The sequence below is a fragment of the Coregonus lavaretus genome (genome assembly GCF_964263955.1).
Source record: "Coregonus lavaretus genome assembly, chromosome: 2".
NCBI classification, from domain to species: Eukaryota; Metazoa; Chordata; class Actinopteri; order Salmoniformes; family Salmonidae; genus Coregonus; species Coregonus lavaretus.
Genome location: NC_139989.1, coordinates 45,062,848 through 45,076,580, shown reverse-complemented (window position 1 = coordinate 45,076,580; position 13,733 = coordinate 45,062,848). Strand labels below are relative to the sequence as shown.

The 13,733-nt window shown below is 41.6% G+C and overlaps 1 protein-coding gene across 1 annotated transcript in view; it reads right to left on the bottom strand.

The window, feature by feature from the left end:
• LOC311139205 (TRIO and F-actin-binding protein-like) overlaps positions 1-13,733 on the bottom strand; it is a 30,876-nt gene that overhangs the window by 3,336 nt on the left and 13,807 nt on the right. Inside the window, exons 9-11 of the mRNA XM_084174107.1 lie at positions 9,793-9,952; positions 9,521-9,634; positions 6,589-6,675 (exon numbers count right to left, since the gene is read on the bottom strand). Coding sequence (XP_084030233.1) covers positions 6,589-6,675; positions 9,521-9,634; positions 9,793-9,952 — 361 coding nt within the window. The remainder of the gene's footprint in view (positions 1-6,588; positions 6,676-9,520; positions 9,635-9,792; positions 9,953-13,733) is intronic.

Genomic DNA, 13,733 nt, shown 5'->3' with positions numbered 1-13,733 from the left:
GTTTTTATGCAACCACGTTTTCCAAACACTCTTAAATATCTTATTTCGAATTAAGATTCAAAGATGTCTGCAGAAAGAAAGGAGTGTCAGCTATGACATGGCACCTTGAGTTTGAAAAAAATCAATTTTGGTTATTGAACTACAGTAAATGAATTTACACCCGGTAACGGAATTACTATAACGGAATTATATCATGGATCCCTGATCTATACCACACAGAAATGCATAATTATGTGTTGCAATCAGTTGTGTTGTGACAAGGTAGGGTTGGTATACAGAAGATGTGTGGTTCCCACCGTGAAGAATGGAGGTGGTGTGATGGTGCTTTGCTTGTGACACTGTCAGCGATTTATTTAGAATTGAAGGCACACTTAACCAGCATGGCTACCACAGCATTCTGCAGCGATACACCATCCCATCTGGTATGCGCTTAGTGGGACTATCATTTGTTTTTCAACAGGACAATGACCCAAAACACACCTCCAGGCTGTGTAAGGGCTTTCTGACCAAGGAGAGTGATGGATTGCTGCATCAGATGACCTGGCCTCTACAATCACCCGACCTCAACCCAATTGAGATGGTTTGGGATGAGTTGGACAGCAGAGTGAAGGGAAAGCAGCCAACAAGTGCTCAGTATATGTGGGAACTCCTTCAAGACTGTTGGAAAAGCATTCCTCATTAAGCTGTTTGAGAGAATGCCAAGAGTGTGCAAAGCTGTCATCAAGGCAAAGGGTGGCTACTTTGAAGAATCTAAAATATAACATATATTTTGATTTGTTTAAAACTTTTTTGGTTACTACATGATTCCATATGTGTTATTTCATAGTTTGATGTCTTCACTATTATTCTAGAATGTAGAAAATAGTTTTAAAAAATAAAGAAAAACCCTTGAATTAGTAGGTGTCCAAACTTTTGACTGGTACTGTACGTCTATGTTAGGTTCAGATTTGGTCCAGTCCGGCACATCTAGGATGGAGTACACAAATTTCAACGTCCATGGACATGTTGGTCGGTGCTCAGTGGGTGAGGATGCTGGTTACAGTAAATGTAAAGAGAGGGGGCTCATGGGTAGGTATCAGTAAGAACTGGGAGAGGTGATGTATGAGCAGCTGAGAAATAAATATAAGAACATTTATTTCACTCCATGCATCAACCACTGTTTGAGGAGCATGCTCTCGCTGCGCAACAGGTGATATTCCACCCAAACTCTGTATGCCACGGGCTCTCCGACCTTGCTCGTGCAGCTACCCAGTGCTTAAATTTGGGAAACCAAGTGAAATCTGGTCTGGAACATCCATAGTAACATGTTTTCGCAACGAAACGTATGTTATTAAACTGTTGACAGCCCCTCTGCGTGCTCGAAAAAGGAATAAAGGAGAGAGGAGGAGGAGATGGAAACTCATGGTGGTGAGATATTCTGTATAGCTAAAGGTATTACTAGGCTATTCAAAATCGCCCTGCACAATCAATGAACCATCTGTGTCGCTCGCCTAGGGCTATTCGTTCTCTCCCAGACTCATGGATAGAAATTTTGGAGCATAGAATAAATTAACTACGGTGAGGGAAAAAGTATTTGATCCCCTGCTGATTTTGTACGTTTGCCCACTGACAAAGACATGATCAGTCTATAATTTTAATGGTAGGTTTATTTGAACAGTGAGAGACAGAATAACAAAAAACGCATGTAAAAAATGTTATAAATTGATTTGCATTTTAATGAGGGAAATACAGTGGGGGAAAAAAGTATTTAGTCAGCCACCAATTGTGCAAGTTCTCCCACTTAAAAAGATGAGGTCTGTAATTTTCATCATAGGTACACGTCAACTATGACAGACAAAATGAGGAAAGAAAATCCAGAAAATCACATTGTAGGATTTTTTATGAATTTATTTGCAAATTATGGTGGAAAATAAGTATTTGGTCAATAACAAAAGTTTCTCAATACTTTGTTATATACCCTTTGTTGGCAATGACACAGGTCAAACGTTTTCTGTAAGTCTTCACAAGGTTTTCACACACTGTTGCTGGTATTTTGGCCCATTCCTCCATGCAGATCTCCTCTAGAGCAGTGATGTTTTGGGGCTGTCGCTGGGCAACACAGACTTTCAACTCCCTCCAAAGATTTTCTATGGGGTTGAGATCTGGAGACTGGCTAGGCCACTCCAGGACCTTGAAATGCTTCTTACGAAGCCACTCCTTCGTTGCCCGGGCGGTGTGTTTGGGATCATTGTCATGCTGAAAGACCCAGCCACGTTTCATCTTCAATGCCCTTGCTGATGGAAGGAGGTTTTCACTCAAAATCTCACGATACATGGCCCCATTCATTCTTTCCTTTACACGGATCAGTCGTCCTGGTCCCTTTGCAGAAAAACAGCCCCAAAGCATGATGTTTACACCCCCATGCTTCACAGTAGGTATGGTGTTCTTTGGATGCAACTCAGCATTCTTTGTCCTCCAAACACGACGAGTTGAGTTTTTACCAAAAAGTTCTATTTTGGTTTCATCTGACCATATGACATTCTCCCAATCCTCTTCTGGATCATCCAAATGCACTCTAGCAAACTTCAGACGGGCCTGGACATGTACTGGCTTAAGCAGGGGGACACGTCTGGCACTGCAGGATTTGAGTCCCTGGCGGCGTAGTGTGTTACTGATGGTAGGCTTTGTTACTTTGGTCCCAGCTCTCTGCAGGTCACTGGTTCTAGGATTTTTGCTCACCGTTCTTGTGATCATTTTGACCTCACGGGGTGGGATCTTGCGTGGAGCTCCAGATCGAGGGAGATTATCAGTGGTCTTGTATGTCTTCCATTTCCTAATAATTGCTCCCACAGTTGATTTCTTCAAACCAAGCTGCTTACCTATTGCAGATTCAGTCTTCCCAGCCTGGTGCAGGTCTACAATTTTGTTTCTGGTGTCCTTTGACAGCTCTTTGGTCTTGGCCATAGTAGAGTTTGGAGTGTGACTGAGGTTGTGGACAGGTGTCTTTTATACTGATAACAAGTTCAAACAGGTGCCATTAATACAGGTAGCGAGTGGAGGACAGAGGAGCCTCTTAAAGAAGAAGTTACAGGTCTGTGAGAGCCAAAAATCTTGCTTGTTTGTAGGTGACCAAATACTTATTTTCCACCATAATTTGCAAATAAATTTATTAAAAATCCTACAATGTGATTTTCTGGATTTTTTTCCTCAATTTGTCTGTCATAGTTGACGTGTACCTATGGTGAAAATTACAGGCCTCTCTCATCTTTTTAAGTGGGAGAACTTGCACAATTGGTGGCTGACTAAATACTTTTTTCCCCCACTAAGTATTTGACCCCTCTGCAAAACATGACTTAGTACATCTAAGGAGGGATTTTGTCCCACTCCTCTTTGCAGATCTTCTCCAAGTCATTAAGGTTTCGAGGCTGACGTTTGGCAACTCGAACCTTCAGCTCCCTCCACAGATTTTCTATGGGATTAAGGTCTGGAGACTGGCTAGGCCACTCCAGGACCTTAATGTGCTTCTTCTTTGTTGCCTTGGCCGTGTGTTTTGAGTCATTGTCATGCTGGAATACCCATCCACGACCCATCTTTCAATGCCCTGGCTGAGGGAAGGAGGTTCTCACCCAAGATTTGACGGTACATGGCGCCGTCCATCGTCCCTTTGATGCGGTGAAGTATTCCTGTCCCCTTAGCAGAAAAACACCCCAAAGCATAATGTTTCCACCTCCATGTTTGACGGTGCAGATGGTGTTCTTGGGGTCATAGGCAGCATTCCTCTTCTTCCAAACACGGCGAGTTGAGTTGATGCCAAAGAGCTCGATTTTGGTCTCATCTGACCACAACACTTTCACCCAGTTCTCCTCTGAATCATTCAGATGTTCATTGGCAAACTTCAGTCGGGCCTGTATATGTGCTTTCTTGAGCAGGGGGACCTTGCGGGCGCTGCAGGATTTCAGTCCTTCACGGCGTAGTGTGTTACCAATTGTTTTCTTGGTGACTATGGTCCCAGCTGCCTTGAGATCATTGACAAGATCCTCCCGTGTAGTTCTGGGCTGATTCCTCACCGTTCTCATGATCATTGCAACTCCACAAGGTGAGATCTTGCATGGAGCCCCAGGCCGAGGGAGATTGACAGGTCTTTTGTGTTTCTTCCATTTGCGAATAATCGCACCAACTGTTGTCACCTTCTCACCAAGCTGCTTGGCGATGGTCTTGTAGCCCATTCCAGCCTTGTGTAGGTCTACAATCTTGTCCCTGACATCCTTGGAGAGCTCTTTGTTCTTGGTCATGGTGGAGAAATTGGAATCTGATTGATTGATTGCTTCTGTGGACAGGTGTCTTTTATACAGGTAACAAACTGAGATTAGGAGCACTCCCTTTAAGAGTGTGCTCCTAATCTCAGCTCGTTACCTGTATAAAAGACACCTGGGAGCCAGAAATTTTTCTGATTGAGAGGGGGTCAAATACTTATTTCCCTCATTAAAATGCAAATCAATTTATAGCATTTCTGACATGCGTTTTTCTGGATTTTTTTGTTGTTATTCTGTCTCTCACTGTTCAAATAAACCTACCATTAAAATTATAGACTGATCATTTCTTTGTCAGTGGGCAAACATACAAAATCAGCAGGGGATCAAATACTTTTTTCCCCCTCACTGTAGTCCATCCAGTATGCATAGAAATACAGTCCACACAAAGGCGATTACTCAAATGTGTTTAATTTTAGAGTATAGGCTAGACCAATTAAGTACCAAAGACATCTTAAAATCAGTTTTGTTTTATGTTTTTCTGCCATGCGTAATATGCAGTAGGCTATGTATTGTAATTTATAATGGGGGGGGGGGGGGGGGGGGGCTTGGGCTCATAAGAATATGCATATTGTTTTTCAAATTAATCACCTTAGAAAGCTGTCAATTTCATTGTGTTAGGCTTTGAAACAACATCCACAATGACCATGTTTACACTGTTTCAACCTGCTGTTGAATTTCTTTCTTCAAACTAGTCATCACAGTGAGGTGAGTTTTAAAAGTATGATAGGCCTACTGTTTGATGTGATTTTCGATTGCATTTGCATTGATGTCAGTGGTTAGAGGGACAATAGAGCCCTGAGCACCAGGCCATTAAGACCTGATGGTCGTTCGCATATCAGGAGATGACCGTGATTCAACGGTCACGTAGAATTCTACTGCGGTCATGACTGCCGGTGTGGCGGTATTACGGTCACCGCAACAGCCCTATTTGTGACTTATGATTTCCCATTGTAGCCAATTCAGTTGCAGTAATTCCGTTACTGATTTTTTTGTAAAAAAGAGATTTAACCACTTAATAATTCATAAACAAAATTGATATCAGTAAAATCACTATAACTAATTGATAGGTCTACCATTACTTGTTACTTCTGTGAACTTTCATTATCTTCCCTCATGAGAAATTAGAAAATATTAAAGATGTGGGTTTTTGGTAATGGAATTACAAGGCACAACGCAATATTTCCTAGACTCCAAAATTAAATATAAAAAGTGTTATTAGTTGGCAGGGGTCTTTACATAAACATTATTGCGTTTTGATGATGTATTTCTGATACCTTTTAATACTTTCTGGTAGATGTTTTCTAAGACCCCTTTTCCATCTGTTTATGCAGAAATTAAACCCTTGTGCCAAACATTTTTGTTGAAAAATGTATCAATAGCTAGGTTTCCATCCAACTGGTGACACATTTTCATGTGAATATTCTACAACCTGCATAAAAACAATATGCACAAGTTAAATGGGTTTCAATCACATTTTCAACTCTACTGGTGGTTTTCCTCACAAAAGAAATGTGCGTTATATAGCGAGTGTGCCCACTCTGGTCTTGGCACGTGTGCTCTAGCCAACAGCTCCCAGATACAGTGCGGGTATAACGTACATGATGAGATTATTATGGACAAAAGAGTGAGTTAAGCATTGATGATCATGTCACCAGAATAAGACTAAATATTTATTAGAAAAGATCATCAAGCTCAACACCTTGCACATTCACCACCCTGTGAAGTTCATCATAACTTACTTCATCTGTAGCCTAATAAACTTAATGCTTTCCGAGTTGTAGTGGGAGGACCACAACATATCATTGTGTGACTCCAAGTTTACTTCTATATGATGGTTATTATAGCAATATTTGCGCATAAAAGCTTTTCTACCGTAATTTCTCGCAAAAAGATCACCTTCTGTAGCATATTTTGTTTTGTCGACATTTGGAAAGTTTCCCGAAAAATGTTCTGTTTCCATTAGGCCTGTCATTACATTTTTTTATCCGACATGTACTTTACTCGCATAAAAAGGTTGGATGGAAACCTGGTTTACGCCTTCATTTCCCAAAAATATAAATTCTTAGCTATCATTTGACACCCAATTTGATGTGCTCCTATGAACTTCACATGTTGGTACTTATGGGTCCTTTGATGGAAATGCCCCTAGCTATCTGACCGTTCAGAATCATAACGCATGCCTTCCGGCCACATCGATACACATGCATCATTTTCGTGACGTTGTCAGCCACCCCGTCTATAGATGAAAACATATCAGACCACTATGCCTGCACACAGATACACAGTGAACCAGTACCGTGTTCAGGAACTGCAGTTCGTTCCTCAGACAGCTGATCTCCTTGTGCAAGTACTGCACCTCATTCTCCTTCACCCTGAGAAGAACCTGTGTCAAAACAAAATATAATATTATTACAAGCTAACAAGAGCCATCAACCCAACATCTAAGGCACTGAGCAGACAAAGAGCAACTGTCCCTAAAAACGTATAATTTAGAAAACAGACCATGTGGCATCTATAGGAGTCAGAAACATGTTTTTTGTCAAAATTGACTACAAAGTGTAAATAGGATGATTTTGGTAATAAAGTCAGTCTCGTCCAAAACTGAGTTTTGTGAGACTTGTTGTTGTGATGCAGATGAAGGTTGTTTTTTTTTCAATCCTGCCCACATCTGGCAACACAAGTAATCATCAATTCGGAGTACAGCTGCACGCAACCCAATCGTAATGCTTGTGGTAAATTTGGGTTGACTTTGGATATCCTATGTACATGGGACAATATGTACAATTCCAATAGCTCCAAATTTCAATGACTTAACCGCCAACTATAAATTGTAGAGATTCAACTAGCCCCGGAGATAGGCTATCCAAAGTCAAACCAACTTTGCCACGGTCGCACAACAGCAGGCTGAAGCTAAATGGCAAAATAAATAATTACTCTTCCCACCTGCGAACACACACACACATCAAACCAACGCACGGTTGAATTCAGTCATGGCCGCTAGCATTTCTTAATGAATCAAATCTAAAAAAACGAGGCCAAACTAGGAAGTGCAGTCACCATTTAACAAATTAACTTGTGTATTAAAAACACCTCTGGCGTCTCCATGGGGCACAGCATCCAGCAGGGGGCAGAGTGTTTCATTTACATTTACATTTTAGTCATTTAGCAGACGCTCTTATCCAGAGCGACTTACAGTTAGTGAATACATATTTTTTTTATACTGGCCCCCCGTAGGAATCGTACCCACAACCCTGGCGTTGCAAACGCCACGCTCTATCAACTGAGCTACATCCCTGCCGGCCATTCCCTCCCCTACCCTGGACGACGCTGGGCCAATTGTGCGCCGCCCATGAGTCTCCCGGTCGCGGCCGGCTGCGACAGAGCCTGGATTCGAACCAGGATCTAGTGGCACAGTTAGCACTGCGATGCAGTGCCTTAGACCACTGCGCCACTCAGGAGTTTCAGTGTGCAGTGACGTAAATGATGCATTTACAGTACCCGTCAACATTTGGACACCTACTCATTCAAGGGTTTTTCTTTATTTTTACTATTTTCTACATTGTAGAATAATGGTGAACACATCAAAACTGTAGTAACCAAAAAATAGTTAAACAAATCAAGATATTTTATATTTGAGATTCTTCAAATAGCCACCCTTTGCCTTGATGACCGCTTTGCACACTTGGCATTCTCTCAACCAGCTTCACCTGGAATGCATTTCCAACAGTCTTGAAGGAGTCCCCAGATATGCTGAGCACTTGTTGGCAGATTTTCCTTCACTCTGCCGTCCGACTCATCCCAAACCATCTCAATTGGGTTGAGGTCGGGGGATTGTGGAGGCCAGGTCATCTGATGCAGCACTCCATCCCTCTCCTTCTCGGTAAAATTGCACTTACGCAGCCTGGAGGTGTGTTGGGTCATTGTCCTGTTGAAAAACAAATGATAGTCCCACTAAGCCCAAAGGTGGGATGGCGTATCGCTGCAGAATGATGTGGTAGCCATGCTGGTTAAGTGTGCCTTGAATTCTAAATAAATCATAGTGTCACCAGCAAAGCACCCCCACACCATAACACCTCCTCCTCCATGCTTTACTGTGGGAACGACACATGCAGAGATCATCCGTTCACCCACACCGCGTCTCACAAAGACACGGCAGTTGGAACCAAAAATCTCCAATTTGGACTCCAGACCGAAAGGACAGGTTTCCACCGGTCTAATGTCCGTTGCTCGTGTTTCTTGGCTCAAGCAGGTCTCTTCTTCTTATTGGTGTCCTTTAGTAATGGATTCTTTGCAGCAATTCGACCATGAAGACCTGATTTACGCAGTCTCCTCTGAACAGTTGATGTTGAGATGTGTCTGTTACTTGAACTCTGAAGCATTTATTTGAGCTGCAATTTCTGAGGCTGGTAACTCTAATGAACTTATCCTCTGCAGCAGAGGTAACTTTGGGTCTTCCCTTCCTGTGGCGGTCCTCATGAGTGCCAGTTTCATCATAGCACTTGATGGTTTTTGCGACTGCACTTTTTTTGCGACTGAAATTTTCCGCATTGACTGACCTTCATGTATTAAAGTAATGATGGACTGTAATTTCTCTTTGCTTATTTGAGCTGTTCTTGCCATAATATGGACTTGGTCTTTTACCAAATAGGGCTATCTTCTGTATACCCCCCTACCTTCTCACAACACAACTGATTGGCTCAAACGCATTAAGAAGGAAAGACATTTCACAAATTAACTTTTAAGAAGGCACACCTGTTAATTGAAAATCATTCCAGGTGACTACCTCATGAAGCTGGTTGAGAGAATGCCAAGAGTGTGCAAAGCTGTCATCAAAGCAAAGGGTGGTTATCTCAAATATAAAATATATTTTGATTTAATTTATTTTTGGTTACTACATGATTCCATATGTGTTATTTAATAGTTTTGATGTCTTCACTATTATTCTACAAGGTAAAAAATAGTAAAAATAAAGAAAAACCCTTGAATGAGTAGGTGTCCAAACTTTTCACTGGTAGTGTATGTAAAAATTCACAACATATTTACATCGTACCACACATGTCCTTCAAGTCACTGCCCTACATAGTAACCAACTGCACGCTGCCTTTCATAATCCCTTCCCTTTCTATTCAAACATGAGACAAGTGCCCCCTATGTCATTGTTGTAGGTAGAGGCGCTTGTTATTGTTGAGGGGCTCTACAACTTATCTCCTCCTCTCCTCCTAACCCACCTCCAGCTCACAGGACGGCCTGTCCTGGTTGTCATGGGAAACACCCTCCGATCCCTGGCCCGTGACGATGGAGCGCATGAGGCTGATCTCCTCCATCAAACGGGTCTGTAGGTCCTGAAAGGAGAAAACATTCAACAGTATTGAGCATACTGACAAACTGCTGAATGTGTCAAATAGATACATACATTGCTTGTCTATAACAAAAGTGTTAGGGTAGAGTAGGCTAAAGACCCAAACAGCTGATAACAAAGACCTCCAGACTCCTGGCTCACCTGGTTCTCTTTCCTCAGCTGCTCCAGCTCGCTCTCCTTGCGAGTGATGTCTTTCTCCCTCTCCCCGTTGCTCTGCTCAGCCCTGTTCAACTCCAGACACTTTTGGGAGTACCTCTCAGACAGGCCGGACAGCTCCCTCTGCAGGGCCTGGGTCTCTACCCTGAGGGGACGAGAGAGGATACACAAACATTTAATATAAATAAAATGTATATTATAGTAAATACTATATTAAGCCTGAGATTAAAAGCAAAACTGGAGAGACTACTGGTATTCTGTAGAAAACTTGACACTGCACTGGCTGTGCACAGTCAAAACAGTAGCAGCCATGTTGTGTTTACATGGCAGACCATTACATGAATAACATGCAGTCTTTTTAAAAATCGAACCTTGAAAATGGTGGTGAGGGTGGGTGTGCTTCGTTCTGAGTAATTCTGGTTTCACAAGACATTTGTTGTACAACAGTGGTTTAGACGGAAACCTCTGCCCACACCCATTAACCACAAATGTAAAAAGAAAACCATAAACACACACACCTCACGTAAAAGTAATGTTCATTAACATTCTATGCGCAACACATTCCTTGACTTTTTCCACATTGTTGTGTTACAGCCTGAATTTGAAATGGATTACATTTTGTGTCACTGGCCTACACACAATACCCCATAATGTCAAAGTAGAATTACGTTTTTAGAATTTTTTACAGATTAATAAAAAATGAAATGCTGAAATGTTTTGAGTCAGTAAGTATTCAACCCCTTTGTTATGTTATGCCTAAATAAGTTCAGGAGTAAAAATGTGCTTAACAAGTCACAAGTTTCATGGACTGTGTGCAATAATAGTGTTTAACATGATTTTTGAATGACTACCTCATCTCTGTACCCCAACACATACAATTATCTGTAAGGTCCCTCAGTCGAGCAGTGAATTTCAAACACAGATTCAACCACAAAGACCAGGGAGGTTTTCCAATGCCTCGTAAAGAAGGGCAAAAAATAAAGAAAGCAGACATTGAATATCCCATTGAGCATGGTGAAGTTATTAATTACAATTTGGATGGTGTATCAACACCCAGTCACTACAAAAGATACAGGCATCCTTCCTAACTCAGTTGCCGGAGAGGAAGGAAAACACTCAGGGATTTCACCATAAGGCCAATGGTGACTTTAAAACACAGTTACAGAGTTTAACAGCTGTGGTAGGAGAAAACTGAGGATGGATCAACATTGTAGACCATGAATCAACATTGTAGTTACTCCACAATACTAATCTAAATGACATAATGAAAAGGAAGCCTGTACAGAATAAAAATATTCCATAACATGCATCCTGTTTGCAATAAGGCACTAACGTACAACTGCAACAACAAAAAAATTGCCAAAGATATTAACTTTATGTCCTGAATACAAAGCGTTATGTTTGGGGCAAATCAACTCAACACATCACTAAGTACCACTTCATATTTTCAAGCATGGTGTTGGCTGCATCATGGGTATGCTTGTCATCGGCATAAAATAAATGTAATAGATAAAAATAAATGGGATAAAAATAAATGTAATAGAGCTAAGCACAGGCAAAATCCTAGAAGAAAACCTGGTTCAGTCTACTTTCCAACAGACACTGGGAGACGAATTCAACTTTCAGCAGGACAATAACATTAAACACAAGGCCAAATTTACACTGGAGTTGCTTACCAAGACGACATTGAATGTTCCTTAGTGGCCAAGTTACAGTTGACTTAAAATCAGCTTGAAAATCTATGGCAAGACTTGAAAATGGCTGTCTAGCAATGATCAACAACCAACTTGACAGAGCTTGAAGAATTTTAAAAAGAATAATGTACAAATATTGTACAATCCAGGTGTGCAAAGCTCTGACTTACCCAGAAAGACTCACTGCTGTAAATGCTGCCAAAGGTGATTCTAACACGTATTGACTCAGGGGTGTGAATACTTGAGATTTCTGTATTTCATTTTTGATACATTTGCAAAAATTTCTCAAAACATGTTTTCACTTTGTCGTTATAGGGTATTGTGTGTTGATTGCTGACCAACAAAACAATACATTGAATCCATTTTGAATTCAGGCTGTAACAACAAAATGTGGAATACGTCAAGAGGTATGACTACTTTCGGAAGGCACTATACACACCCTCACTGAAGAACACATACAGTGGGGAAAAAAAGTATTTAGTCAGCCACAAATTGTGCAAGTTCTCCTACTTAAAAAGATGAGAAAGGCCTGTAATTTTCATCATAGGTACACGTCAACTATGACTGACAAATTGAGGAGAAAAAATCCAGAAAATCACATTGTAGGATTTTTAATGAATTTATTTGCAAATTATGGTGGAAAATAAGTATTTGGTCACCTACAAACAAGCAAGATTTCTGGCTCTCACAGACCTGTAACTTCTTCTTTAAGAGGCTCCTCTGTCATCCACTCGTTACCTGTATTAATGGCACCTGTTTGAACTTGTTATCAGTATAAAAGACACCTGTCCACAACCTCAAACAGTCACACTCCAAACTCCACTATGGCCAAGACCAAAGTCTGTCAAAGGACACCAGAAACAAAATTGTAGACCTGCACCAGGCTGGGAAGACTGAATCTGCAATAGGTAAGCAGCTTGGTTTGAAGAAATCAACTGTGGGAGCAATTATTATGAAATGGAAGACATACAAGACCACTGATAATCTCCCTCGATCTGGGGCTCCACGCAAGATCTCACCCTGTGGGGTCAAAATGATCACAAGAACGGTGAGCAAAAATCCCAGAACCACACGGGGGGACCTAGTGAATGTCCTGCAGAGAGCTGGGACCAAGGTAACAAAGCCTACCATCAGTAACACACTACGCCGCCAGGGACTCAAATCCTGCAGTGCCAGACGTGTCCCCCTGCTTAAGCCAGTACATGTCCAGGCCCGTCTGAAGTTTGCTAGAGTGCATTTGGATGATCCAGAAGAGGATTGGGAGAATGTCATATGGTCAGATGAAACCAAAATATAACTTTTTGGTAACTCAACTCGTCGTGTTTGGAGGACAAAGAATGCTGCATTGCATCCAAAGAACACCATACCTACTGTGAAGCATGGGGGTGGAAACATCATGCTTTGGGGCTGTTTTTCTGCAAAGGGACCAGGACGACTGATCCGTGTAAAGGAAAGAATGAATGGGGCCATGTATCGTGAGATTTTGAGTGAAAACCTCCTTCCATCAGCAAGGGCATTGAAGATTAAACGTGGTGGGTCTTTCAGCATGACAATGATCCCAAACACACCGCCCGGGCAACGAAGGAGTGGCTTCGTAAGAAGCATTTCAAGGTCTTGGAGTGGCCTAGCCAGTCTCCAGATCTCAACCCCATAGAAAATCTTTGGAGGGAGTTGAAAGTCTGTGTTGCCCAGCGACAGCCCCAAAACATCACTGCTCTACAGGAGATCTGCATGGAGGAATGGGCCAAAATACCAGCAACAGTGTGTGAAAATCTTGTGAAGACTTACAGAAAACGTTTGACCTGTGTCATTGCCAACAAAGGGTATATAACAAAGTATTGAGAAACTTTTGTTATTGACCAAATACTTATTTTCCACCATAATTTGCAAATAAATTCATAAAAAATCCTACAATGTGATTTTCTGGAGAAAAAAAAATCTCATTTTGTCTGTCATAGTTGATGTGTACCTATGATGAAAATTACAGGCCTCTCTCATCTTTTTAAGTGGGAGAACTTGCACAATTGGTGGCTGACTAAATACTTTTTTCCCCCACTGTACCACACAGTTATGGTACTGCAGAGTTGGGAGGCCTAGGGAAACTAAAAGGCCTAATCCGTGACCAAATGTGCCTGCATTCCTCAAGAGCCTAACAAGAACCACAGCGGTAATGGTCTTAAAAGAGAAGAGGGGAATTGTTGTGTTGAGTCTCCATATTCAACCTCTGTCCCT